The following is a 25,919-nucleotide window of genomic DNA, read 5'->3' as shown; positions in this document are numbered from 1 at the left end:
AGTACAAATGTAAAAATCCTGAAGTTGTGATTTAGTGTATACGTAACTGAGTGTGTCTCAACTTTGTTGGTCTTTCAGGATGTAAAACAACAGTAGCATTACTGATTAGTGACTTATGGTACATTAAAATCAGAAGAAAAATTAATCTAATAACCTACCAATGATGGACTGGTGTATATGTAAAAATGCAGGTAACTATGATGTGGCATGAAATTTTTATTAATACAGGTTTGTGATGTTCCCCCTGCTTGCAAACAGTGAACATGTAAACAAGTTCTGTAGTTCATTACAAGCAAAATGCCCATCAGTGCTCTGTGCTTTTTCTTTCAGCTAAAATGGTAACCTAACTGTTGTGGGATTCTGCATGAAAAACACTGTGGGCAAATTATATGGACGTGTGAGCAAAGCCTGATCTCTTCATTACTGCAGGTGAGACTTCCCACTGCTCTGATATGGCAGCTCTGTCCTTGGGTGTCCTGGAGATTCCTTTGAGTGAGGCAGTGCTGTTGACTGGCTCTCTTAGCCAGGAATGTGGGGTCTGCCTGGGAAAAGGGCTATCAACAATCCAAGGTCATCTGTGCCTGTTCTCACTGTTTGTTGCTTTTGCTGGTAGCTGATAAAAGCCCAACGTCTGAATAACAGGAGCAGCCAGGGAAGCCTGTATGGCTTCATCCCGTTTTTGCAATACACTCCCTGCCAAGCTGTACCAAGAGCTCATGGCCTGCAGAGCAGGAATGGGCCTATATATCCAACAATATAGGACCAGAGGGACTCATTAAACTTCTAAACATGACCTCAAACAGGGTTTCTTAATTATTTGAAAATGTCACGAGTTTGCATTAGAAAATCTCAGGGCTTTCTAGAGCTTGGTCAGATTTTCGTACCTTCTCTCAGTAACACAAATCTATCTCCTGTTCTGCAGTGTGATATGGTCCTAGGCTGTTTTTTTCTTATATGTGAAGCAAAATCATTATCCCACAAGTGAATATTGCCCATCCTACAGGAAGTACTCAAGTGTTTGCCATCAAGCAAATATCACAGCAACAAGAAAAGTCAAACCAGAAATCCTCGTATTAGTGAGATGGGGTGTAGGTTGCTAGTCTGTGGTCACCAGTTCAGGTGCATGCTATGCCATTTGCCATTTATTTCTTTGCAGCACACACATCAACTGTGTGCTTGTGACAAGTTGGCAGTTTGTGGTTAGCTTTTCCTGTGAGCAGTGAGAGGTACTATGCAGGGAGGGTCTGACGTTGCATTCAATGTCACCTGGACCACTATATATTAAATAATATAATGTAATATGATAATGGAAATGTTCTTAAAGATTACTTCCCAGAACTGTTTTGGGATAGATCTCAGCATCTTGGAAACTCTCCAGCTGACAGAAAGCTTATTTCTCCTAAGCAGTGCCTGTAACCAAATGGCTTAGATTGCTTTGATGGAAGAGATACTTCCCTCCAGGGATATACGCCTGGCACAGTACCTAAGTTGACCTAGTAGCGGGAATAAGTAAAGTTTCAGAAAGAGGGACACTAGACAGATCCTAAATTTTAACTTCTTGCAAACTTCTGATGAATCCTTAATGAACAGAAAACCGCTGCATTATACTTATGTACCTGTCTTCACTGTGAGTAACAGTCATACTCTTTCTGTTCTCCATTCCTCTTCCTTTTCTCTTTTGCCCTAGTATTGGAAAGTTTTATTTGTAAAGTAGTTGAGCAAGAGAGATTTTGGTTGTCTTTACTTTTTCAAGTTCAGTCCAGGAAGATTGCTATTTCTACTTCTGGTAATGTCTTACAAACATCACTATTTTCATTCTGTTATTCATTAAGTTGGGAATGAAAATGTTTTTCTAGTTTTTCTCACTTTTCCCTCTGCTTTGACAGTAGTGTCTTTTAATTGTCTTTAGTTGAGTTTCTTCTGAATGTATAGATGCAAAGAATGGCGATGTAGGCTTGATTTTGGTGGTGCTTCTTTGTGTTTTTTAGAAGGATGGAGGATGCCTGAAGGGAAACGAGGCTTTTGGGAGTGGAAGAAAAGTATGAGATGACAAAGTTGACATTGCTATCAGACAAGTAAAAAACTTGTTTGATTCTGCTCTTGTTGGCACCTAATTTACACTGGAGCAATTTCGTGAACTTCAGTGAGTTTACTTCTGAGAGTGAGATCAGTATCTGAGAGTGAGATCAGGATTGACACCTCTTAAATCACTTGGGTCGTGCTCCATAATTCATTCGCAAGTTCCTTTAATTAGTTGCAGGTAAACCCAGGCTTCCTGGAGTTCGCCGCCTCCCTAGGAATGGGCTCTGCGTGCTGCTCCCTGCCGCGCTCCGGGGTCCAGCCTCCGCCTTCTGTCTCACCGCCGGGCTGCATGTCCGGTGGGACGCGGGTCAGGGCTCTTCCCCTCGCGGCTCCCTGTGTCGGACGGAGACGGGGCCCGGCTCCCGGCGCGCCAGAAGTTGCTCTGTGGGAGAAAGTTGCGGGGCTGTGCAGGGCCGGCCGGGCGGTCCGGCCGCCGCGTGTTATGTAAGGGCGCAGGGGCTGCGGGCCGGGATGACTGACAGGGAGAGGGAAATTCCTGGGGGAGGGGGAGCGGGAGCGGCGCTGCCCTGAAGCCGCTGCCAGAACCGGCGGCTCACGGAGACCTGCGGGGAGCGCGGCCGCGCAGAAAGGGAAGCGGCGCGGGAGGGACGCTGCCGGGCAGCGTGCGGAGCGAGCGGGCAGCGCGGGCTCGTTCCCCCAGCGGGGCAAGCCGCCTGGGAAACCGGGGGCTAGCGGCGGCGGTGCGAGGGGACGAGGAACGAGCCCGGCTTCCCCTCTCCCGGCGCGGCGCGTTCGAGCCGGGGCCGGAGCGCGGCGGGGAAGTGCCTCGCTGGAGCCCGGGGTGCCCCCGGCGCAGCGGCGGCCTCGGCGGCGGCGCTGCCCCTTTAAGACCTGCTCGCCGCCAGTTCCAGGGAGAGGGAGTGACCTCTGGGCTTTGACAGCTCCCCTAATAACTAGCAGCGCCCGGCCCCGCCCCCGCCGCGCCATTGGCTGGCGGGCCGGTATGCCGCGCTGCCATTGGCTGGCCGCTTCCCCTGAGCGAACCTTTAGAACTCCGAGACACAATATTCTGTTACATTGTAGCAAAATGGCGACTGTCATTCACAACCCCCTGAAAGCGTAAGTAGGAATCAAAAATGTACATATTCCGCGTGGTTTAAATATGAAAAAAGGCGCCTTTCCGGCGCCGGCTGCCAGCCGGAGCCGGGTGCCGGCAGCCTCTCGGCGGGTCCCTCCTACCGCCCTCCTTTCTGCCTCAGCGGCTCGCTCGTTTTTTTGTGCAACACATCCCCGCGGCTCGCGCCGAAATTAACGAGGAAAAAATTGTTGGGTTAATTGGCGACCGGGCGCGGGGCGGGGGGCGTCGGGCCGGGGGGCGGCGGCGGGGAGCCCGCCCGGCGCTCCCGGAGCTCAGCGCGGGGTCGGCGGCGGCCGCGTCCCGCGGGGGTGCGCGCACTTGACAGCGTCCTGCCCCCGCTGCCCCGGCGGGCTGGCCCCGCCACCGCGCTCGGCGGGGCACCGACCGGCCCGCGGGGGCGCTCGGTGCGCGGTGCCTCCGCGCTCCCACCGCGGCTCGGAGTTGCCTCGGGAAATCTTTGGGGAGTTGGGATGTCTTGACGAAGCGACCCCCCTCGCTTCTCGGCTGGGCGGTCGGAAAGCGGGGCGGCGGGGGCTTTGCCGGTGCGCCTCGGCGCCCGTGCAGGAGAGGGAGCGGAGAGGCGAGGCAGGGAAGCAGACTTGGGTGAAATGAATGACTCGGGACTGCCGGTCGCTGATTTTGGGCAGGAAGTCCGGAGATCTGTTTTGCATATGACAGGCTTTCGCTTTTCAAAGTGGCAAAGAGAGTTGATTGTGTTTCCATCTTGAGAGCGGGCACAAGCCGCCGAGGGCTGTACGGACGGGGTCTGACCCCAGCTTGAGAGAGGGAGGGGGCAGGTACTTCTGCTGCGGAGGTATTCCGGGGCTCCCGGTCTGGAACTAGGGCTGATTTCTGAGGGGCACCGCGGGAGCCGGTTGTCGTCTTCTGGATCGCGTCCTTTATTTTCCTTGTGGTCTGCAGCGCACGCCGCTAATCCCCGAAGGCATTAGGGAGAGTGGGATTTGGCACCGTATGTGGGGAGCGGAGCTATCTTAACCTTTTTCAAACGACTTCCCTGCTAACGGGGGCAGCGCTCTTCCTAGTGAAGCAGGGAAGCAGAGTACCTGGCGGTGACGCTTCGCTTGCACTTTCTGGCTGCGCTGAGTGGGTGTTTTTATACCTTTGAGTTTTGTGAGATGAAATTAGGGCTGCGAGGTTTTTTCTTTTTCTTTTTTTTTTTTTTTTCTTTTTTTTTTTCTTTTTTTCTTTCCCGGCTCGAGTCTCTCCGCCTGGAGTTGGAAAAACACTTGAAGGTTTTTCCAGGGATTTCTGCCGCTGTGTCTCTGCGATCCAGAGGGAAAGGAAAGCCTCGAGCTGGGAAGGGGTGCTGACATGTTTATCAGCTTTCCTGCTCCGTCCTGGCAGAAAAACCTTTGCTTTCATTTACTCGCCCTCTCGGATATAAAAATCCGCGGGGAGAGGGGAGCGCAGTTGCAGGGGGTTAATCGAAGCAGTCCGAGTGTCCTCATGGGTGGGTGCCGAGGGACTGAACGCGCTCTGAAAACCGCGCGGCAGAGGCAGCGTTTCTCCCCCCGCGTTCGACGGCAGGTTTACGCTTGTGCAGGCGACAGCGATTTCTCCCCGCGCCCCTCCCGGCCGCCGGCCGCGGGCAGAGCACCCCGGGGCCGCACCGCCCGGCTTTGCACCTGGGCACGGAGCACCGCGGATGCGTGCGCCGTTCGCGGCTGCTGCCGGTAGCGGGGAAGCCCGGGCTCGGTGGCCCCTGGGGACGGCGAGAGGGAGGCGGGGAGCTCCCGGGAGCGGCCACGGGAGCACGGCTGGCGGCCCCGGCCCCCGCCCCGCCGGCGGACGGGACCTTGCCGCCTCGCACCGCACTTCGTGGCACCGTGGGGCTCCCGGCAGCCGCGGCGCTCCCTGCCGAAGGGCCGCTTGTGCCGAAATGAATCGGGGCCCGATCCCGCTGCTGCTGAAGTCTGGGAGGACAGGATGAGGCCATTTATAATTAGCTCCCTTCTCCTCCCCTCGCCCCTGGGGGGTGTGAGAGGAGGAAACAATAGACATCAAGTGCTGGTTTCGCTTTTCTCTGTGTGCCTTTTAAAGTACTAAGGCTATGTGGAGGAAGTAGAATTGGTACTGGCTGTCTGACACCATCTGTAATTTTGTTGACAACTTGTTTAATAAAACATTTTATAATTTTCACTTATTCTTTAAAGTTGCTGATCGGGAAACAATACACATGTAAATAAATTATGCATGGGATAAATTAGGACAAAAGCAGTAGGACACATAATAGGGGAGGGATGCAGTCCACATTGTTTTATCCTCATGTGTCCTTCCTGACAATGAACGGGAGCTGAATGACATTTGCATTTCCTCTGTCTGCGTTTTGATTGTATCTCAGAACCCACAAACGCCCCCTACAGAAACCGGCCACACAAAGGTTTTGCTCCGAAATGGGGGACAATGTAGGGACTGAGAAATCCTGGCTCAGGTATCAAGCAGCTCCTTGTGTATGCTTGTGCATTTAGGAGTGTCTAATATTCAGTTTGTCTCTGGCACTTGGACACACATGTGGCCTTGTTCATGCTACACTACTCTCTCTGAATAATGTATTCCAGTACCTGAGCATCTATGGGAATGCATTTCATAGAACAGCTCAGTGTGTGGAGTCCCTTATTAATGATTGGTTTCTCCCTACTCAACTTGCCTTTTCTCTGTCACTTTCTGGTTCTCTTTTGGTGCTTTCTTCCCTCTGCTCTTCTCCCCTTCACTTCCTCTGGTGCACCAGTTTACCTGACATGACTGTCTGTTATTTCTGCCATTTATTAGCTTGTTGTTTACGGTGCTACAGACAAAAATATCTGAGATCTAAGTTTAACAGATCTGCAAGGTAAAGGTAGCAGGTGTTTGGACAAGCACATGCTTCTTCATCTGTAGAAATGGCAGTATTCTGACAGCTTTGATGGGACAACAGTGGATTCAAAGTGCTGAAGTTGTTGATGCTTTTTTCCCCCCACTAGTTTGTGTGTGTATCTCCATATTTTTTGTTTCCATCTTCTTCTTTGGATATTTTAATATGAAGACATTTGAGTGGTACAGTAGAAGAAACAAATGCATTTAGAAAGTATTCTGAATTACTTCAAATGTCAGTCAGAAATCTCAGTGGACTTTGTAAACATTAATTAATTAAACCTCTCAACGCCCCTGTGAAGAAAGGATTATTGCCTTTGTTTTATGGATGGCTAAACTAGGACAAAGTGGTTCAGAATCTCTCTAAAAGATGAAGTCTAGAATGCAGGCATTCAACTTCCAGTTTTAGCATTTAGTCCCATTTCCTCCATCTCTGCCTTATTAGTGATGTGCATATGGTACCATAATGCACTTAATGTAATTAAGACCTTGTAATTTACACAGCCTTGTCTAGAAGCAGAGCTGGTTTCCTCCCACCCCTTCTCTGTCTTTACTCCCACGAATGACTTTTATTTCAGGTTGTCAATTGAACACACTAAGTGGAACATAGGTTGTTACCATTTCAGCGTGTGAGGTCCCCCGTGCCGTGTAGCGCTCTGCTGGACACTCACCAGACAGCTGTTGCCTCCCAGGAGTTTAGAAGTGCCAGTGCTCTCCCTTCTGCTCAGGGCAGCGATCTCGCTTCCATGCTGACTGCGTTGTTGGATAACTTTGATATACACTTATTCTCTGCAAGGTGTTTGGGGAGCAGATCATCACAGGTTTGTGTGCACAATGCTAGATCTACAGCACAGAGCTGATCTACCAGGCCTGTTCTGTATCCGCATTCCCACTGCAAACACACAGCAGCAGTTGGGTTTTCAATTGCTGTACCTTCTCAGATAAAATTGCCTTGACAGCCAACTCCGACCTTTGGGCTGCCAAATGACCTTCCTTGTGATGATGAATTCTGTGTCATAAGACACCTGTGAAGAAGTGGTCTGTGTTTGCATCCCTGTTTCACATTGGCAAGAGACCAGTGTGGGTCTTGGGGTCTTGTATGGCAAGAGTACTTCACTAGTGATTATTCTGGCTTAAACTCAGGCTGGGGACTCTTAACTGGAAGGTCCTGTATCCCATTACACATCCTTGAAACAGCCCTATGTCCTGATTAAGTGCTGATGAAGACTGATTTTTTTTTTTTTGTGGACATTGTTGTATAAGCATCTGGTTGCTGATTTTTAATATTAAAGTGAATGTATAACATGCAGTGCTGCTTTCAGCAGGTGGAAGCAATAAAATAGACAGGTTGCTAGTTCAGTGTTTACAAGTGATGTGGAGGTGATTTTAATGTGGCCTTGCAAAAGGGAATTTTCTTCTGCTTGACAGAACAGGGTTTGTTGGGCACATTAAACCATGTACCAAAATCTCTACAGCAATTCCAGTGTGGTTCTGATGTTACTTAAAACCACAAATGAGCCCTAATGTGACACACTTAAAATCAAAACTGTTGTCCACATGAAAACCATATTTTCTAATATCTCAGCAGCAGCTTTCAGAGAAAATGGGATGAATGCTACTGTGTTTACATGGGGAGATATAAGCATAAAACCAAAGTCATTGGAAGGCAGAAAAGGCAAGTTGGAAGACCTAATAATACACTGGTTTTGAATATGGGAGGCTCTGAAAAATGGCATGTTGCTTGTTACAGTGTTATGTCTGATTCCACCACTCACTAATGCATGATTAGATGTTGCAGTGCTTTTGTAATTTTGTTTTGTTGGTCTTTCAGTCTTTCACAGTCTGTCTAGATGCATGGATGGATGGAGGTTATATCTCAAATTGCCACTGAAGAAAAAGTTTTTAAAAGATTATTTCTGGTGTATGAAAGCAATATTGAACTATATGGGTTGTACTACAGAGGCCTAAAGGTATGATTTTTTGGAGGGTGTTATAATTTCAAGGTAAGCACTTGTCCCATAGGCTGGATGCATGATGCCCATTAGATAGGATTCACAGTGTCCAAGTGGGAATACTTTACGCAGAAGTCAGGTACGTAGAGCAAAGTGGGATCTGTGTCAGTCTGAGTCATGGGGAAGGTCGTGTGGCTCATCCTTTGTGGAGCCTAATGAAAATTGATTTCCTCCTCTGCTTTCCTAAAACTGGAAGCATGGTATTTGAAGGTTGCTCTCGAGAGCAGACCTTGTCCATCTTGTATGTCTGTCTTCTACAGCTTATGACAGTTGGCTGTACCTCTTCTGTATGAGGCATTCCAAAGCCCCCACTGGCTGTGAATAAACCTTCTTTTAGCATTATAATATGCCGAATCTGGAATTTTCTCACTCTGGTTTGTCTTTCATGTCAGAGCTGAATTTCTTTGCTCAGTAGATCAATTTTACAATCTTGGTATTTATTCTGGGCTCATCACTGTGTTGTCTGTATGTGATGTTGCCTTGAGCAAGAACCATTCCTGTATTGTTTATCCCTGAGGACTTGTAGGAGTGGAATGAATCTGTTCCGGGAGTTGTTTTTTTTTTTTTATCCTTGGAGAGACCAACCTCTGATCTGAGGTTTCCCTGTCTGGGGTGACATACTCCCATGTGCAGACAGGCAGCACCAAGGCAGTGTTGCTTGAGGCCTGTTCTGAGGGCTTCATTAGGACTGTGCTGCTCTTCTGGCTTTGCCTGGCAATTTTGCCCAGGATGCAGAGACTGAGGAGCATTAATCACTTCCTTAGTGCAGGTCTCAGTTTTTGCACTGGTTTGTTTCTTAAAGGGAAAGTTATCTCAACAACACAATCTAAAAGGAATCATACTTTAAGAATACTTTTCTTTTTCAAAACCAAAAAATTTCAGATGGCTTCTTTTTTTAAAAAATTCTCTACAGTTTGTGGAACAAACCTATATACTCTGGATGAGTGCAAGGGAAGCAGAAAGTGGTTTTCTTCTTTCTTATTTCAAAAGAAAGAAGAGAACTGCGCAGTGTGTTTTTACTGTCCAAACTGAGTGACCTGGAACACAAATATTGTAAGTGAATTCTTGAATACCAAAAATTTAAAATCCTTATTTATCTTTAATAGCCTAAATTATTCAAAGCATGATACTTTTTAAATTAATTGTTATATATGGTTTATTTCCCAGCAGAGCATATTTTAACCACAGATTCCCAGCAGATGTCTCAGAAAAGAATAATGCAGTGTCTCAATGGCTGCTGGCAAATATCCTTCTCACACCACCATCCTCTCCAGAGTGGGAATAGCAGCAGGAGTATGTCAGCACGTGTCTCGGTTTTCAGGTTACCTGCCTGAGCCGGGTGCGGTCAGAGAGTTACGATTCCAGCCACATGGAAGGTTTTACTGGCACTCCAGCCTTGTCTGAGGGGAGGCTTCACAGGGAACCAGTGGAGCAGCAAGAGCAGGGGAGGGACAGGTACTGATGAGTGTGCACTAGGTGGCTGTGATCAGCAGCGTGTGCTTGCCAAATCCCGATGCATTAATTTCATGTTCTGCTGAACTGTAACTGGGAGAGAGTCTCCTGCTCAGGTGTTGATGGGGACACTGACTACATCAGTGTTCTTCTGGTAAGAGAGGCTGGAAGTGATATTTAATGTCACAGTCTGTTGTGACAAAACTGATCCAACCTGAGGATCATCTCTCCATTCATACAAAACTGTGAGTTCTGTTAGTCTGGTAACTTTCTACTTGCTTTCTGATAATTCATAAATGAATATAAAATTCTAACTGTAACATATATGAAATTTTACTATGCAAAAGAAAGGAACTCTATGTAACTTATAGTTTCTCTCCCTTGTTTTTGCTCAGATTCCTGTTTGTGGTACAATACACAAAGCCTTTGTTAAGATATTGTGCTAACTTTTCTACCAACACATGGTTTAATGCATCCTGCCTTTTAGTTGTCAGAAATCTAGATAGGTGGGACAGTGCAAAGAAAATCAGGTGCAGAGCAGTGAAATAAGGCCATGCCCTGAGTTGGTTAATTTCAGCCTGCCCTACCGCATCATCTGGCAGGGCTGATTTGATCTGATCAGATGTGGGCATGCTACTTCTGCCAAAATGCAAAGTACAGTGCTTATGCTGCTTTTATGCTTTGAGTTGGCTTCATGAGAGCCACAGGAAGATAGATTATGGCTGTTGGAACAAATTTCCCTCTTGAAAATGTTTTGGGTGCTTTTTATGTTTTGGAAGAGTAAGTGAACACCATTTCAGTGCTTTGTGTCACAGGGCTGTGAAGTTTTTGGTCTGCTTCTAGGAACTTTGTATTTTCTAGTATTCCTGTGGATCTACAATCTAATGTGACTACTCAAAGAGTTGGGGAAAAAAATCATAGTGGTTGGAGTTATAGCCCAGATAATTCACTATCCAGTGAAGACTGTGAAAAAGAAACTTATTGTGGAGACACAAAGTTAGTATTATTTCTTCAGGGGAAAAGTCATGTCTATATTTTCATTCCACTTTCCTTTCAAGAACAGTTTTGTAGAAAGTAATCCATAGATTTGTGACTTCTCAAGTATTTTGGTCTCAATATTTTTTCCTGAAAGACTGTGTTTAGTCAATGATGGGGACAAATACATTTTATTTTTATGATTACTTTAAAACCTGTGCAGTTTGAATAAAGAATAATGGAAACAGTGGCTCATAAAGCTGTTTTGCTGCTAAACTCCTTTGGTGGGCATTATATGTGAGACTGTTCTCCTGAGTGTTCAATATCAGAAATCATATAATGAACTCACTTATATCTACAAACTTTCCCTGACTGTTTATGCATTTTTTTTTTTCTGAACTACTAAAAGTTGCTTTGAAGACTGTAGGTTTTTGTGTTTTCTAGAGATTGTTTATTCTCCAAGTTTTTAGTTCATTAACATATACCTATTTATGTGAAATGTGGATTAAATCATGATCACAATTTTAATTCAGAGATTAGTACCTTTTATAGCTGGGATAGTACAAATTAAGAGGCATGTGAGATGTGATGGGTGAGGTTTGGTGATGGGAACTTCTACTGCTTCATCATATCTGATCCTTTAATTTTTAGGATCTGCTTCTCCACAAATGATGTTTCTGTTAACGTGGGTGATGTTACCCTTCAGTGATCTAATGGCATGTGGATGAAAGTGATGTTAATACCTTCACAGGCAGGATGGGGCTCCAAAGGCTTCTTGCTTCTTTCTCTTCCTGTGCTGATGCAAATGAATGGGAACTCAGTCAGGTTACTGGTATTATGTTGGTGGCAAACAGGCATTCCTGAGGTTGAAATCTAACAAAATAGTGTTGGTGGGGGAAATACGTTGAAAACCCTTCTCCATTTTCTGTCACCAGATCCAATTTGTTTTTGTCAGTAGTCTCAGCTAAATGTTTTATCTTCTCCTTGCTTTCCCCTGCCTCCCAACCTCTTTCCCCCATTGACCTCTATGAGCGCAGTCCTGGCTGCTGATTTATCAGGGCAGGCTGGCTCAGCACTGTGTGGAGATTGCTTTTAATTAACTCTCTTCGTTTTGCCAACCTTCAGGGAGCAGCAACCCTTTAATGATTATAATACTTTATCTGGATTTATATCCGCCTTATGTGTTGTTTGTTGCTCTGCTTCCTCACATGCTCTTCCTGAGTCATTTCCCAAAATGAAAGGTTTGTTTCAGGTCCCTCATACAGGATGAGGAAGAGAGACTTTAATGGCTTCTGGACTGGAAGGATGGACTCTCTGTGATCTACCTGAGTGTTTTGGAGGTGGATGGGGATTATGAGGTGATGCATTTTGGGGCTGTCTTGGAGCAAGACTCATTTCAGTGACTTGCCTCTATGCACAGGGAGAGGCAGCTTTGTTTTGTGGTTGCAGCATGGCAGATGAATGCCTACTAAATTAAATCTGCCCACTGACTTGTTTTATAACACAGGTAAGTCATGAACTCACTGTCACAGTTAGGTTTAACTCTAGTGACTTCTCTGCCTGACTAGCTGGAATTTTGCTAAAATGTAGTTAACTTCTGATGTATGAACACAGGTCTAAAGGAGAGTCTCTCTTAACCTGCAAAACTAGCTTGGCCTTCTGTGAGTAGCTCTACCAAGTTAAGTTTCTTCAAAATGAGCAGAAAGCAGCTATATAAAATTTCTCCCACCTGGGATTTCCTCTCTGCATATCCTACAATGAGGATTTCAGGAGATTCCAGCATGAAGTAACTAGAAAAACTATGTTATTTGCAATGTAAAGTATGTGTCACTTTTGTGCCAGAAAAATGCTTTATAATCATGCCTTAATTAAGCATCATGGTCCTTTTTGTGGTGTAATTTCTTCCATTATTCTGTGGGAAGAATGAAATGGCACTGTTTGACTTGGTCACACTAGTCACACCATCAACCATTGACTCAACATTGCTTTGCTTTTGGTGTTGGGCATGAGAGTGATATTTTGAAGGTGAGTGGGAATCCTTCCTTGTTAGCACTTTCATGACCAAACTGAGGAGAGGACAAAGTGAGTTAAGACTGCCTGCCTAGCTCTGATGGAAGAAGTTCACAAAAAATTATTGTTATACCATCCTTACTGGCAGTGATTTATGCCCAGAGCTAATAAAGGCATTTTTGGGATGAAAAGACTTTACCATGGAAATGAACCAAGTGGCAACTATTGCATTTCAAAATATAAATGCTGTGCACCAGTCTGTTCAGTATGATTTCAAAGTCATCGGTGTGAGAATAGTTTTATGTGGCTGCTTGTAAATATGTGTATTTAAACCCACTTTGTTAAAATGGCAGAGGAAATTAAGAAGTTCCCAGGTCTAGTCCTCCCTTACTGAGGAAAAAGAGACACCAGCTGAAAGGAATACAAGTCGTGGGTACTACTTATCCAAATGTTGGCAGCACATCACTGGGTAAGATCATCTGTGTCATCTGGTCTGTGGTGCTGTGGTGTGTGTTTGTATCTTTCCTATCTTTTCCTGCAGTCAGCTTTACTTTTAAAAAATAGTTGTTTAATTTATATTTTTGTGTGTTGTTGCTGTGATTCCACAGTAACTAACTCCTGGCATTCTCATCTGACCAGATTGCAAACATATCTGGTTCAGGTACTCATTCTGCTGAGATCTGAAAGTAAATCTTCTGCTCCCTTATTATTAACTTTCCCGTTTTGTTTCCACAACTAACTTATCCACAAAGTTCTAGGGTTAGAAGAGGCTGTCTCCTGACACGTCTTCTGAATTCCTCACTGCAAAACACACTCACCATGCAAAGTTGAAACCTAGCTGGCCCTCAAAGGACAATGTATTTCGCAGGCTGCTGTTTTCAGCTGCCTTCTCCTCCATGCACCCCTCAGAACAGAAGAAGAGCAGCGGATGAGGGGTGAGCACTCTGCCTTTGAGAAAGGCTCTGACCTGAAAATGGATTGCAATTCCAGCCGAATGGTTGCTTCCCTTGGTAACAGAATTCCATGCCTGGGCTCTGAGCTCTTTGCATTAATTTCATCTCTGCTAAACTTTCCCAGTCAATTAACCATGTCCATCTCCTGCTCTAGCAGCCACATGTGCCTTTTCTGCTGCAGCAGGGTTTGGAAGAAGTAACTCCCTGCAGCCTTTGCTGCAGCAGTTTTCCTCAAGCATCTTCCCTCAAGCATGGTTATCAATCAGGACCTGTCAGGTTTTTTCCCTCCGATGCATCTATTTTCAGAGCTGTAGGAGTTTGACCTATTGCTTTTGTCTTTATAAGTACTGCTTTTTACAACAGGGCCCAAAGCTGCATGAAAATTTCAGTCTTAGTGTGAGGAGATTCTGCTAAGCCTGGATATTTCTTTTGCTTTCTGTCATTCTGCCTCCCTCGGGTTTTAATTTTGCTTGTCCAAAAGGCCTCGTTAAGCTGGCCAGTAGTTCTTGTGTGGTTGTTCCAGGCAGCACCTGCAGTGCAGAGTTCTCCTCTGAGTACTTGGCTAACAGGATTTCATGAAAGAGCAGTGAGTTCTTTAAGGCTGGAGTGTCTGGGAGATGCTCAGTCCTGGGGTTTGATGTAGGCTACCTTTGAAGGGAGTTCTGCACCCTCCTCTGGAAGAATGGTTTGGATGCTGGCTAATGGTCCCTTGGCAAAGCACCTAAGGCGCCATGAGTGTCTTGAATAAGATTTCCTTGCATGTTGTGCTATGATCAAAGCCCAACTCAGGGTGGGCTAGAGTGCCTGTTAAAGCAAGAGTCTATGATTTTTGTCCTGAGCATATGGTCACCATGAGCCTGGTTCTGTTCCTATAGGTACCTATATCATAAATGCTGCCATCCTAGTTGCCACTAACTGGGTCCTGTGTGAGCACTTTCGGACAAGAAGACAAAGACCAAATTGGCCACAGTGGCTCAGTTAATGGAAATGTAGGTTTAAAGAAGGGTTCCTGGGTCTTATGTCCAGTTCTCTGGTACCATGTCAGATAATCTCTTTCATAAACTGAAAAGTCTTAAATCCCCACTTGGACTGTTTGTTCCCATTACTCCTCTTGGGAGAGTTCCAAAACCCACCGCTCTGGTGGCTGGAAATAGCATTTTAATCCCTAGCCTAGCCCTACTTGTGACCAGTTTATTCCCATTTGTTCTGGTGCCAGCGTGAAGTTGTTAGTTTAAATACTATTGCTCCCTCCATGTCTTCCTCTCCACTATGACATGTACATTTGTGCAACACTGTTATAAGTCCTGTCAGTCTTTGTTTTGATATAGTAGACTGTCTGTGCTATCTTTTCCTTTCCTTTGGTCACTGAAGTATTTATTGTCTTTATTGTCTCTACTCCAGCTTGGATTACTCACATTCAACTTTCTTGCATGTGAGTAGACAGAGTTGTACTTTGTTCCAGGTGGTTTTGCCCTCTACAGTAACTTTATTTTTTACCTCTTCTGGGAAAACCTTGCTTTTGCATTTGTTTGTGGTTGTATAGTGCTGCTGGTTTACAGTTATCTTGTGGTAGACTAATACTGTTATGTTTCTTCTTCTGTCCTTTCAGCTGTCGTTGAGATGATGATCTGCAAGTTATTAAGTGAAATTTATACTGAATTCACTCCATCCAGTTCTTCTTGTCTGATGCTTTTAATTTCCTTGGTGTCCCTTCAGCTTATGTAAGTGGCTAGCTTTTCTCAACACACACACTTTTTGTGCCAAGGCCATTAATGGAAATACTGATTTCAGCTCCCAGGACTCCAGAAGTAACTTCTCATCAGCACTGTCTCTGTGTTCAATCCTCTTCTGGTAGTTTTTCAGTCTTCTCACAATTCTTTTAATATTTCTGATCTCCATTTTCAGTAATTTCTCATATACTACTGTATGAAACATTCTCTAGGAGTCCAGATATCTAAGGAGTATCTTATGGAAGCCACATATCAAGTTACTCTGTCACCAGGTATCAATCTTACATCTTTGTTGTTTCCTTATTCAAGACTGTTCTTGATTGTTTTGCACTTAAAAAATTGTGTGTTAGTAAACTGTAGCTCAGTTAGTCTCACTGAAATCCCATGGCCTGTGTTCTAAAACAGTTAACAATGAGTATCTTATTTTGCTTGTTATACTCTGGTAATATAGTAGCAATCATGATTTGCAGTATCTGTTTAAAGAACTTGCTGGTAGATGTATGGTTTCACGTTGCTGTTCTTGGGCAGAGATGATTCAGAATTTATGCCATGACTGCACAAATGTCATTGTGGATTCCACCACAGTCATTTCAGTGAAACACAACATTCCTTTAGTTCTATGCTTGTACCTATGTTGTATTTAATCTATGTACCATTCTAGCTGCAAACCAGCTGAACTTTCTTGTCGCTTTTGTTTGGATGCCTGAAGAATATTGCTGGTTTTTAGTAGCTTTTGCAAGTTATAACTCTTGACTTCGGCAATCCTCCCTATACTTCCTGACCTTCCAGATCCATTTTTAAAATTTGGTTACTACTGTTTTCTGCTTCTGAATGGTGTCTGTTCAATTCTGATGTCCTTTTCCAAGGCAGTTATTCAGCCAATAACTTTTCTAGTCTTTTGATACGAGTTTCAAACAATTCTTGCATTTTTCTCTAAAAGAAATTCCCAATGTTCTCCTGTATTCTGCTGCTCCCATGCTTAAGGAACAGGTTTGAAGTACTTTGTGATGATGATGAGTACTCCTCAATTTTGTACTTATTCTTGGATTGCAGAAGACTTATGCCGTGTTGATGTAGGGAAAGCGGGGGTGATTCTGTCTAATACAAAGTTGTTTTGCTTAATTAGATGATGCCTAAATGTGGCTTTTAAGATTTCATCAGTGTGAAACAATGTTGTATCTTTCACCAGAGTTTCAACCATTAAGTAGAAATCCAAAAGAGCAACATAAAGTTGATTTTTAAATTACCTTATTCCATTTTTCTCAAGTGTTATTGGTCTTACTCAGAGAAAACTGTGTGTAGTACACACACTAATATACACTTATTAGGTATAATATAGGAAAGAAAGATTGTATTTATACATGGTGTTTAGGAAAACATGGTATTGTTCATTAATCTATGTCCTTAGATTTTAAACATTTCCATATGCCCCTTAGTGATTTACAATAGTACATTTTTCAAGTCTTTTCTACTGGTCAGTTTCACAAAATCATAGAAATAGGAAAGAATTATACATATACCTTTCTTTTTTTTTCTTACTATATTACTATCCAAACTTTTGAAATATAGCAGTCTTTGGATCAATGCATATCCCAGCAAGACCTTGCATAAGTGACCTAAAATCGTGTGATCAAACCTCTTCTCCCCTCCCCATCCCTAGAGAGATATTTGTAATTAGATAAAATGAGGACAGAATATGCATAAGTATCTGTTATGCTGGGATTCCTGCCCAGAAAGGAAACTAATGGCCTGAGCTAGCCATAATCTTTTGCACCCTGTGTACTATTGACAAGGCTATGGCTTGAGATGTTGGGAGTTCAGGGGCAGATTTTTGCCTCTGTCTTATGGTAACCTTTCTAAATTGACTGCTTTCCAAAACAAGCGGAATACACAGCCTGTATTTTACTCATCATTCATTGTCAGGGACATTTTGCTTGTAAGAGAGGGCCTGATTCTTCAGTCTTCTGCCTAATGCAGTGAAAATGAGTTTAAATTACTGCTTTTCTGGTTTGAAAGTGTTACACATTCACTGTGTCCAGATGTAAATGACCACATGAAGTGCAAGACAGTGGAGAACTTGAAGTAGAGTTGGTAATTTTTTTCTATTTCATCTATCAATCTGCTGCTAGTTACTGGTTCTTCAGAGTGAAGTTCTGTGAACAAATCCCTCTCTCTAGTTAAATTAAGTAGCCCTTTAAGGCCTGTGTGACAAGTTGTCTAGTACTGTGATACTACACAATGTAAGAGGATGGCAGATGGATGACACTTCAGGAATCTGGAGACTGCTTTATGTACTGTTGCTGTTTTCTTCCTTCTCCCAATGCATATGGTAGGTGTCAGCTTGCCCCTCACAAAATTCTAGTTTTTCAGTCCTCTCCTAGGTTTGTGTGTTCTGTCTCATGACTTGGCAACAATAAAACAGAAACCCTGGGCACCTAAGTTCTGTCAGTCATCCTCAGATATCCCAGTTGGTAAATCCACTGATGAAAAACTTTTATTGGAGCAGGCAGGTAGTGTGCATGCTAGTTTCCTCTCTTTGCTTTTGTGTCCTTGGGATAAATGTCAGTGAAAGTAAGAAGTGATTTGATAAAAAGAGGGGCAAGGTCACATGAAAAGTATGCCCTCTTGCACACTCCCAAGGAAGGTATCTATCCAGCATTTCCATTGTTCTGCCCTGCATAGCTAAATCAGGAAAAGAGCCAAGGCCATACTGAAATTTGATTCTATTTTGAAATTATGTCCAGTTTGGCATCTTTCTGAGCTGAGAAAGTTTGCCTTGCTCTTCTTTTCCACTCACAGTAATTTGCAGAGTGGGAGATTTGGGGTGAATCTCTGTTTTCTGTGCTCACAAGTCAGCAGGAGCTTCTATGGCTGGGCTGGAATGTGTTGTTTCAACACAGTGAATGTGAAAAGAAACCCCTTCAGCTTCATAAAGACTGTGGTTTTTGTTTGTACTCAGTCAGTGTGATTTCACTGAAGTCCAAAAGTTATGCCAGTGTGAGACACAAACAAAGTCTATGTTATTTCAAGACAACAGTACCATCAGAGAAAATTCCTTTTATTCCACCTCCCCTCCTCCCCCCCTTAATTTTTCAGACTCTCTGTCCTTCTCAGATATCCAGTAGTGCCTGATGCTTATAATTTGGCAGCAAATGTAGACAGTGGTAGCCACCTATGAGATCCTTAGCAGAAGCCTGTAGTTTAACAGGACAGACAGCAGACTGCTTCTTAGTAACAGGGGTGGGTCAAAACAAAATCCTGGATCTCAGCACTTCTTGTGAGCTTTGAAGATTGAACCTGGATCTGAAGTTAAATGTGGACAGGATCCAAACACCCACGTGCTTTGGCAGAGCTCAGATCCAAATTCTGTCTACCTAAAGAATCAAGGTTCTGTTTTCATGTGGATTCTTCTAGCAGTAAAAAGCAAGAGAAGGGATAAGACAGAAAATATGACACATTGGCAAAATTGTTTTTCAATAATATGTTTTTCAAAGTTTTTTCCATGAGGCGTCAGCAGCTCTTAAAAAATCACAGGGAGAGCATACAGTTGTCAATGAGCCAGAACGGTTAAATGTTTTTAAATATTTGAGTTGGGTTATTCCTTCACCTTTCTTTCTCACAAACATGCCTAGTAAAACTCCAGTAATGAAAACACTTGCTTGGGGAGGGGGATAAAATCCTTTTCAGCAAATAATGATGGTGACATTTTAATTGCATCATAACAACACTGTTAGTAATGGTTTAGGTTTGGCATTGAACTTATACACAACATTTGTTCTTTTATACAGTATTGGTATTGCATAGTAAAAATAGCACAATTGCAAAACTCATTTGTTACTCTTCTGCCAACTTTGTTCAGCTGACAGTTGCTGTTTGAACTTTTAAAGCAATGTTTCATCCATATGTTAATACCAACTGTACAATTAATTTGCTCTGCTTTCAAAAGATTCTCATGTGCTTTAGTGCTTATTTTCCAGTTTGAGCTACCTGCAAAACTGCTTCTGTCAGATGAGCTGTGCTCATCCTGAGTGGTTCTCTACACTGAGATGATAAAGAGCAGCCACTGCCTTTAAATTTCCCAGTACATTCCTGCACAGAAGTTGTTGCAGGCACTTTGCTTCACTAAGCCATTTCAGGATGGGACTATTCAGAAATTTTCATCTTTCTAGTGTGACATTTGGACCTACTCTTTGATGCTTTGGATGCCATATATCCTCAGATTATTTTCTATCTGTGAAGGATTAAAAAAAATAAAATCAAGAGGACAAAAACAAGACCAAGAGCATCCATAAATGAACACTATAAGTAATGGTACCTAGTACCAAGGGACAGATGGCACTGGAAGTCTCCACTGGATCAAACATAAACTAGTTTTGAATTAAGGGAGTAAAAAAATTAACCCAGTGAATAGGGAGGGGGAAGAATCCTCCCCAGGTGACATAGTGCTTCTTTGGATAGTTTCTAGCTGGGAAGAGACTGACATGCAGCTAGGCCTGTTGTTGCATCTTCATGGGAGGATAGAATGCAGACAGAGAAGGCACAAGGAATTTTAATTTAAAATATTTTGAATTCTTCCTTGTTCCTACTGTTACATTTAAACTGCACCTTATTTTGGGAAGTTTTTCCCCCCCCTTTGTTTATTTCTTAACAGTTTCTCATGAGTGAAACTTAAAATGGGAAATAATCATGATGCAATAGTTTGTGTACAGACTAGAACCTAATCCCAGAGAGGGGAATTAATGAGGTTTCACACCAGGAAGGGCATCAGAGGGGGGATACACTAAGAGAGATCAGAGAGGAGCTAAAGGAGGAACTATTGGTCCCTAAGAAGTATCTCTTACTTAAGTGTTACATGAAGTGATTTTGTTTCCTAACAGACCTGCTCAGAGTTTCACTCAATGTTTCCTTTTACATATGCATGAACATAAAATGTGATGTTGAGCTTAAGCGTACTGTCTGATATTGGACCCAATCCTTATTTGTTCCAGGATATCACTAAGGAGTCCTGGTAGCAAAGGTAGACCTTTGCTTAGTTGGAGATTGTTTGAATGGTGATGAAAGTTATATATATATAATAAAACTGTGGCTACACAGTAGGGGACAGTGCTTGTGTGAAGCATTGTTTTGTGCTGTAAGTTGGTCACACACCTCTATAGCAACAGCTCTTACAAAATCCCTCATCAGTATGCTTACGTAGGGCATCACCTACTCTAGTGGCACTGGTGCTGCCTGGGACTACCTGTGCTCTAAGGGAATCTGGCAGTGCAGGCAAAGCTCCATTTTGGCTCTCCAAGGATTACGGGTCAGGGCCCATGCTAGTCCAGGAATGGGGAAGAAAGAAGTAGGAAGAGCAGAGATGGAGAACAAGGGGAGGGTGACTCCTCTTTATCCAGACACGGTGGTAGGGAAAATGGGAATGGCACATGCAGCTGGGAGCTTTCCTCCAGTGGCAGCCACTCCCACTTGGCAGCCACCAGCATGCTCAGCCTGGTTTGCAAATGGCTTTGATAATGTTCTTCTCTTGAAGCTTTTAAAGAAGCTAAGCTGCCTTGAGAAGTCCTCCCGAGGCACACTTGGTTAAAACCTTCAAAGCACAGGCTAGGAGCAACTGGTCAGGTCACCCAGGGAGGCTCTGTGGGATCAGTAAGTGGGCCTGTCCTGACTGATAAATGCAAATGATCTGGGAAAGAATGTGAAGAGGACGTGGCAGACTAAGCTGATAATACTAAGGATGCTCCATGTGGAAAGAAATCAAGGTTGCTGCAAAGTGTTGAAGAAAAATCCCATGAAACGGAATTATTTGTGTCATTAAAATGACTGGTTATGTTCAGTTTAGATAAATGTAAATTAAGATACATAGGGAAAAATATCCCAAATTAATATATACAGGAATGGGGACAGAATTAGTTACTGAGAATAAAGATTTTGGAGTTATAATAGATAAAATAAAATATGATATTTGTGCTGAGTAATAGGTAAAGATAATAATAAGGTAATTAAAATAAATATAGAGAGGAAGGAAGAGATGCAGGCTGAATGTTAGGAGTTAGTATCAAAGGAAAGAAAACAAACATCATTATTATGAGAATATATTTGAGACCTTACTGATCTTTTTCAACCTAAATGATTCTATGTTTCTGTAATTCTATATAAGTCCAAGGTTTGAAGCATGCTGGAATACTGTGAGCAGTTTGGTTTCCCTGTGTTGAAAAGGATACAATAAGCTGAAAGATGTACTGAGAAAGATACAAGGAGGATCAAAAGGAATGACTTCTGTATGAAGAATTACTAAATTGGTTCAGATTTTCCAGTCTGCAAAAAGATTTCTGAGTCTCTCTCTATGAGAGAGGTTCCTGAGATCAGGAGCATCATGGAAGGGCAAATAGGGGATGGATGTATGTTCATTCTCCCTCTTGAAGTCAAAAGTTAGGACTTCAAATGAGATTATCAAGAGGCTGGTTCAAAAGGAACAAAAGGAGATACATTTTTTGCTAAATGTTAAATAAACCTGTGAAACTCTTTACAATGGGATGTATGGGATATTGAAGTTTACATGGGCTCAAAAAACATCAGCATTACAGAAGGTAGATCCTTCAATGGCTGTTGAATTCCTTGATATCTGAATCACAGTTTGCCAGAGGCTGAGATGAGATGCAAGTACATTTCCTGAAGAATATCACTATATCCATATTTTGTGTGCCTCCTTAGGGATTCCATACTGGTCTAAGTTTAAGACCATGTTAGATGGACCTTTGGTCTGACCTGACATGGCCATTTTTGTTTCAAGGTCTCTGGCAGTCACATAGTACTTAGCAGTGTTGCAAGAAAGGCCTTGAGAAGTTTCAAAATAAGAGACCCAGAAATGCAAAATGGAATTATGATTACTGGCTGAATAATCAGTTTTATTTTGTTCTTTGCAATGTTTGCTCCTGCATGTCAACCCTAGGGGGAAGTCGGTGTGCCAGTTCACCCAGGTCTTGCAACAACCTGAGACAACCTGTTTATTAAACATACACTTTGGCTTCTGTACAGAGGAAATGGCATGATCCAGACTGGTAATGCAGAGACTTGCATTTAGCTTCTGCCTACACTACTGACTTTCCGTATATTTTCAGACAAGTCCTGTGCTGTAGTGTTTCCCTATGGAAAACAATACGCAAAATCATTTATGTCTCTTCCTAAAGAGAAGTTTGAGATACATGGTTATAAAGGACTAAGTGCTGAAACTTGAGAGTGAATGCAAAGTCTTTGATGCTGATTTTCTTAATGGCCATTACATTTAAGAAATTTGCTGTCTCTAATGTCTGTTCATAGGCCTCTCATTCAGACTGAGTATGAAGTAAAACCTATATTCAGATTCATTCTAGGGGAAAAAAATCTTAATTAGCTGTTCCTATACTTATTTGTTTGGGGGGTGTGTGTCAAAGCTGTCAGGGTGAACCCCTGGGAAATCTGCAGTGGTCTGATCTGACTAGAGGAAGTGATATTTTTATTGTCTTTTCTGTCCTGTTGCAGTTTCATTTTGCTTTTTTTTTTTGTTTTTGCTCTCACTAGGTCACTGTGTGTGGAATGAATTTTCCAGTCATGTCTCAGATTCACAATCATAGGTGACCTTTGGTCTTCCATGTGGCTCTCTTTCTGCTCCTGTGGCCATTTGCAGACATGTCTTATAAGTTAATATTTATAATGAAAGGCAACTGATGGCACTTGCACATAAGGTGGCTGTCCTCTCTTCATGGTGGGCAGTAGCATGTCTGAATTCTGATGAGAAGACAGACTTTCTTGTTCTAAATTAAAGGCATTCAGTGGGATGATTAATAATTACATATTAGGCACTTGATCAGATAGCTGTAGATGGTTCCAGGACACTGTACACATTGGGTAAAGGACATAACAAAATCCATCTTTCTCAGTGTGTTAGCTAGGTGTTCCCACAGCTTTCTACAGCTGGGAGGAACCTCTAATGTGCTCCTTTTATGTATCAGTATTTGAGCTCTCAGCTATCACATTTTTGGGAAATCTTTAGAGATGAAACACAGACTTTGACAGCATGACCAAGAAGACTTACCTGATCACCGTCACTACCGGGATTCAAGTGCTGGGATCGCATCAGTACTCTGCCTCAAAGCTGCTACAGGTCACAAAGTGGGGGAGAGGACCCGGGTGCTTCTGCAAAGCTCCTCTAAGTCCGACTAATAAACTTCTAAACACTTTTCCAATGAAATAAGGTTCCTTGGAGAACCTTACCACAGCAGAAGAAATCAGCAGGTCCTATGAATGTATCTGCTTCGTGCTTCCACGTGGAATACTCCTACTGGATATGGGGGCAGAGACAATGTGAATGCAAGTCTACATTGCAAATGTAAGGCAAAAGATGTGCAATTGCTTCTTGATATTATTGCATGTTTCTAGTGCTTGCTGATGGGTTCACAGGGTCACGGCAGCTGGCTGCTAAGACGATGTGTGGATTGTGTGGAGAGGCTGGCAGTAAAATAATTAGTATTGGTATTAATATACTTTATTTTGTGCCAATTATTTAACTGTTCTTATCTGAACCCATGAGTTTTACTTTTTTTTTTTTTTTTTTTAACCTGATTCTATTCCCCATTGCAGGCTGTGTGTAGAGTGAGTGCCTGCCTGTGTGGTACTTAGTTGCCAGCTGGGATTAAACCATGGCACCCTGGAATTTGTTTCCATTTACACTCTAAGTTGCTTGTGTGCCAGTTACAGCTACTTTTTGACTTGGGAAAAAATGGTTATTTGAATTACGTCTTACTCACAATTTTATGTAGTTTCCTCTTGCCCATGTGTAAATTCTGTACGAGGGCCACCATGCCCTCTTGCTCTTTGCAGAATTGTGGGGAGGCACCTAAACATGGCCTAGCAAACAGATACTCTATGCTATGCAAACAGTAGCTCTGTGCAAAGGGCATCCACCCTGCCTATGCTGCCAGGGAGTGTGCTCAGAGGGTGGTCTTTTCTCAGGCTTTCCTTGCTAATGTGACTTCTGATTGACTCTGTATGTTCCATTACTTACTCTCTGCCCAGTGACCAAAGGCATCCAGTGATGAAGCAAAATCACAGATTAAAAAAACTCAAAATAACCACAACTAAAACCCAGCAGACACCACACCCAACCCCCCAAGAAAACAAACATTCTAGTTGAATATATGCCACTTCTTGAGTGAAGTACTGAAGGGTGTATGGAACACCTGAAGTGCCCATAAAAATGAAGCAAAATATGTTAAGCTAAAATAGAAACACAAATGCTAATTCAGTGTTAATATTTCAATTTATGTGAGTATTGTGCCTTCGTTTCACTTTCTTTTATCCATGTGCAATCCCAGTTCTAGTTAAAGATTTTCTCTATCCTTTGGGTCTCTGGAAAGCCATAATCTAGAAGTTTTAAGGCAGTTGATAACACAGTGAAAGGGTTAATTTTGAATCCCCTCCTGTAGTTTAACCCTTCTTTTTAAGATGCCTAGTAACAGTCTCTTTGCCAGTCTTCCAAGCTCAATCTCAGTTTTTGTCGTTATTTTTAGTGGAAGAAAATAGAATTATTTATGGATATTAGGATATTCTATTTCTTTAATCCTTGGAAAGGCCAAAATGAGATGGAGAAAGATAGGTAAACCTGTGACAAGGTGAAGTGATGAGTTACCACTGTTGAAGCAGGGGCAAGAGGTCAGGACTGAGGGAAGGATTGAAAAGAAAATGTGTGTGCATACATGTGTGTGCTGCTTTGCTTTGAGAATAAGTAAAAGAAAAGGACTGCAGATAAGAAGGCATCTGATCCTTTAAGGGTCTTGCAGCTTTTTGATTTGAATAAACTGGTGTTCGCATGGGTTGGGGACATGTATGCAGGTTTTTTTTCCTCACTAATCTCTTGGTTTCCCTGTAATTGTAATAGGGACTCTACTAAAATGTAAGTTCACAGGGCAGTGCTCTCCTTGTATGCCAATGAAGAGTAAAATAGTGGGGCAAACTCTCAAATCCTTTGGAGGGTGTGAAAACAAATCTTAACGGCTGGGTACAATAAATGGTGACACAGGAAAACTTAGAGAAGATGACTGCCTGGATTCTAAGGCAGAAGTACTTTATTGAAGAACGGCTGATTAGGGAGAGTCCTGTTTGGGGAAGTGACTGACAAAAGGACATTGGGGAATGAATAGGAAGCATGGTAGAGACATGGATGGTAAGGTATGAAAAGAAGTTTTGTAGGCCAGAAGGGAAATGAGGACACAGAAAGACAGATTGTAATACAAATTAAAGACATTTCCTTTAATTAATTCCTTTAAAAATTGCTATTAACTAGAAATTAGTATTGTAAGTAGCTCCCACTAGGCTGTGATTTCCTTGTACTAATTGAGCAGTTTCTGACCCAAAGAACTTCCAGCTGGCATCTACCACTGGTCCTGGTCCCTGAGAACTGCTGGGGTGGGCATACCTTAGCAAATGAAGAACATGAGAGCAATTAGCTATCCACAGTGTCCCCTGGAGAGGATAGCTTGTGGGGTCTGGTGTGATATCCTTGGGATTTTAGATGAGAAGACTTATGTCTGGAAAAACAACATGTCTTCTTTTCCAGACCCAAAGTGGAAAGAGAGAGTTTGGGAAGGTGCAGTGGGAACAGTGGGAGGACTCTCATGGCAAAAGAGAGTAAAACACATCTTCAGCAGCAGGTGCCAAAGCTGGTGATAATTGTATTCTTGTTCCTAGGAGGAGGTGTGAGGCA

General features: G+C 43.1%; 1 protein-coding gene across 6 annotated transcripts in view; it reads left to right on the top strand.

Annotated features, from left to right (window-relative positions):
• Positions 1-25,919, top strand: part of DPF3 (double PHD fingers 3) — a 189,588-nt gene that overhangs the window by 19,581 nt on the left and 144,088 nt on the right. For 5 of the 6 annotated variants that reach the window (XM_021533587.2, XM_021533593.2, XM_021533586.2 and 2 more), the window contains exon 1: positions 3,069-3,162. In XM_021533587.2, the coding sequence (XP_021389262.1) occupies positions 3,131-3,162 (32 nt within the window). In that variant the 5' untranslated portion in view covers positions 3,069-3,130. Of the gene's footprint in view, positions 1-330; positions 430-3,068; positions 3,163-25,919 lie in introns of those variants that run through there. The other variant, XM_077784132.1, reaches the window with a different exon arrangement.

The sequence above is a fragment of the Lonchura striata genome, chromosome 6 (genome assembly GCF_046129695.1).
Source record: "Lonchura striata isolate bLonStr1 chromosome 6, bLonStr1.mat, whole genome shotgun sequence".
NCBI classification, from domain to species: Eukaryota; Metazoa; Chordata; class Aves; order Passeriformes; family Estrildidae; genus Lonchura; species Lonchura striata.
This window is presented reverse-complemented; position numbering and strand designations above follow the sequence as displayed.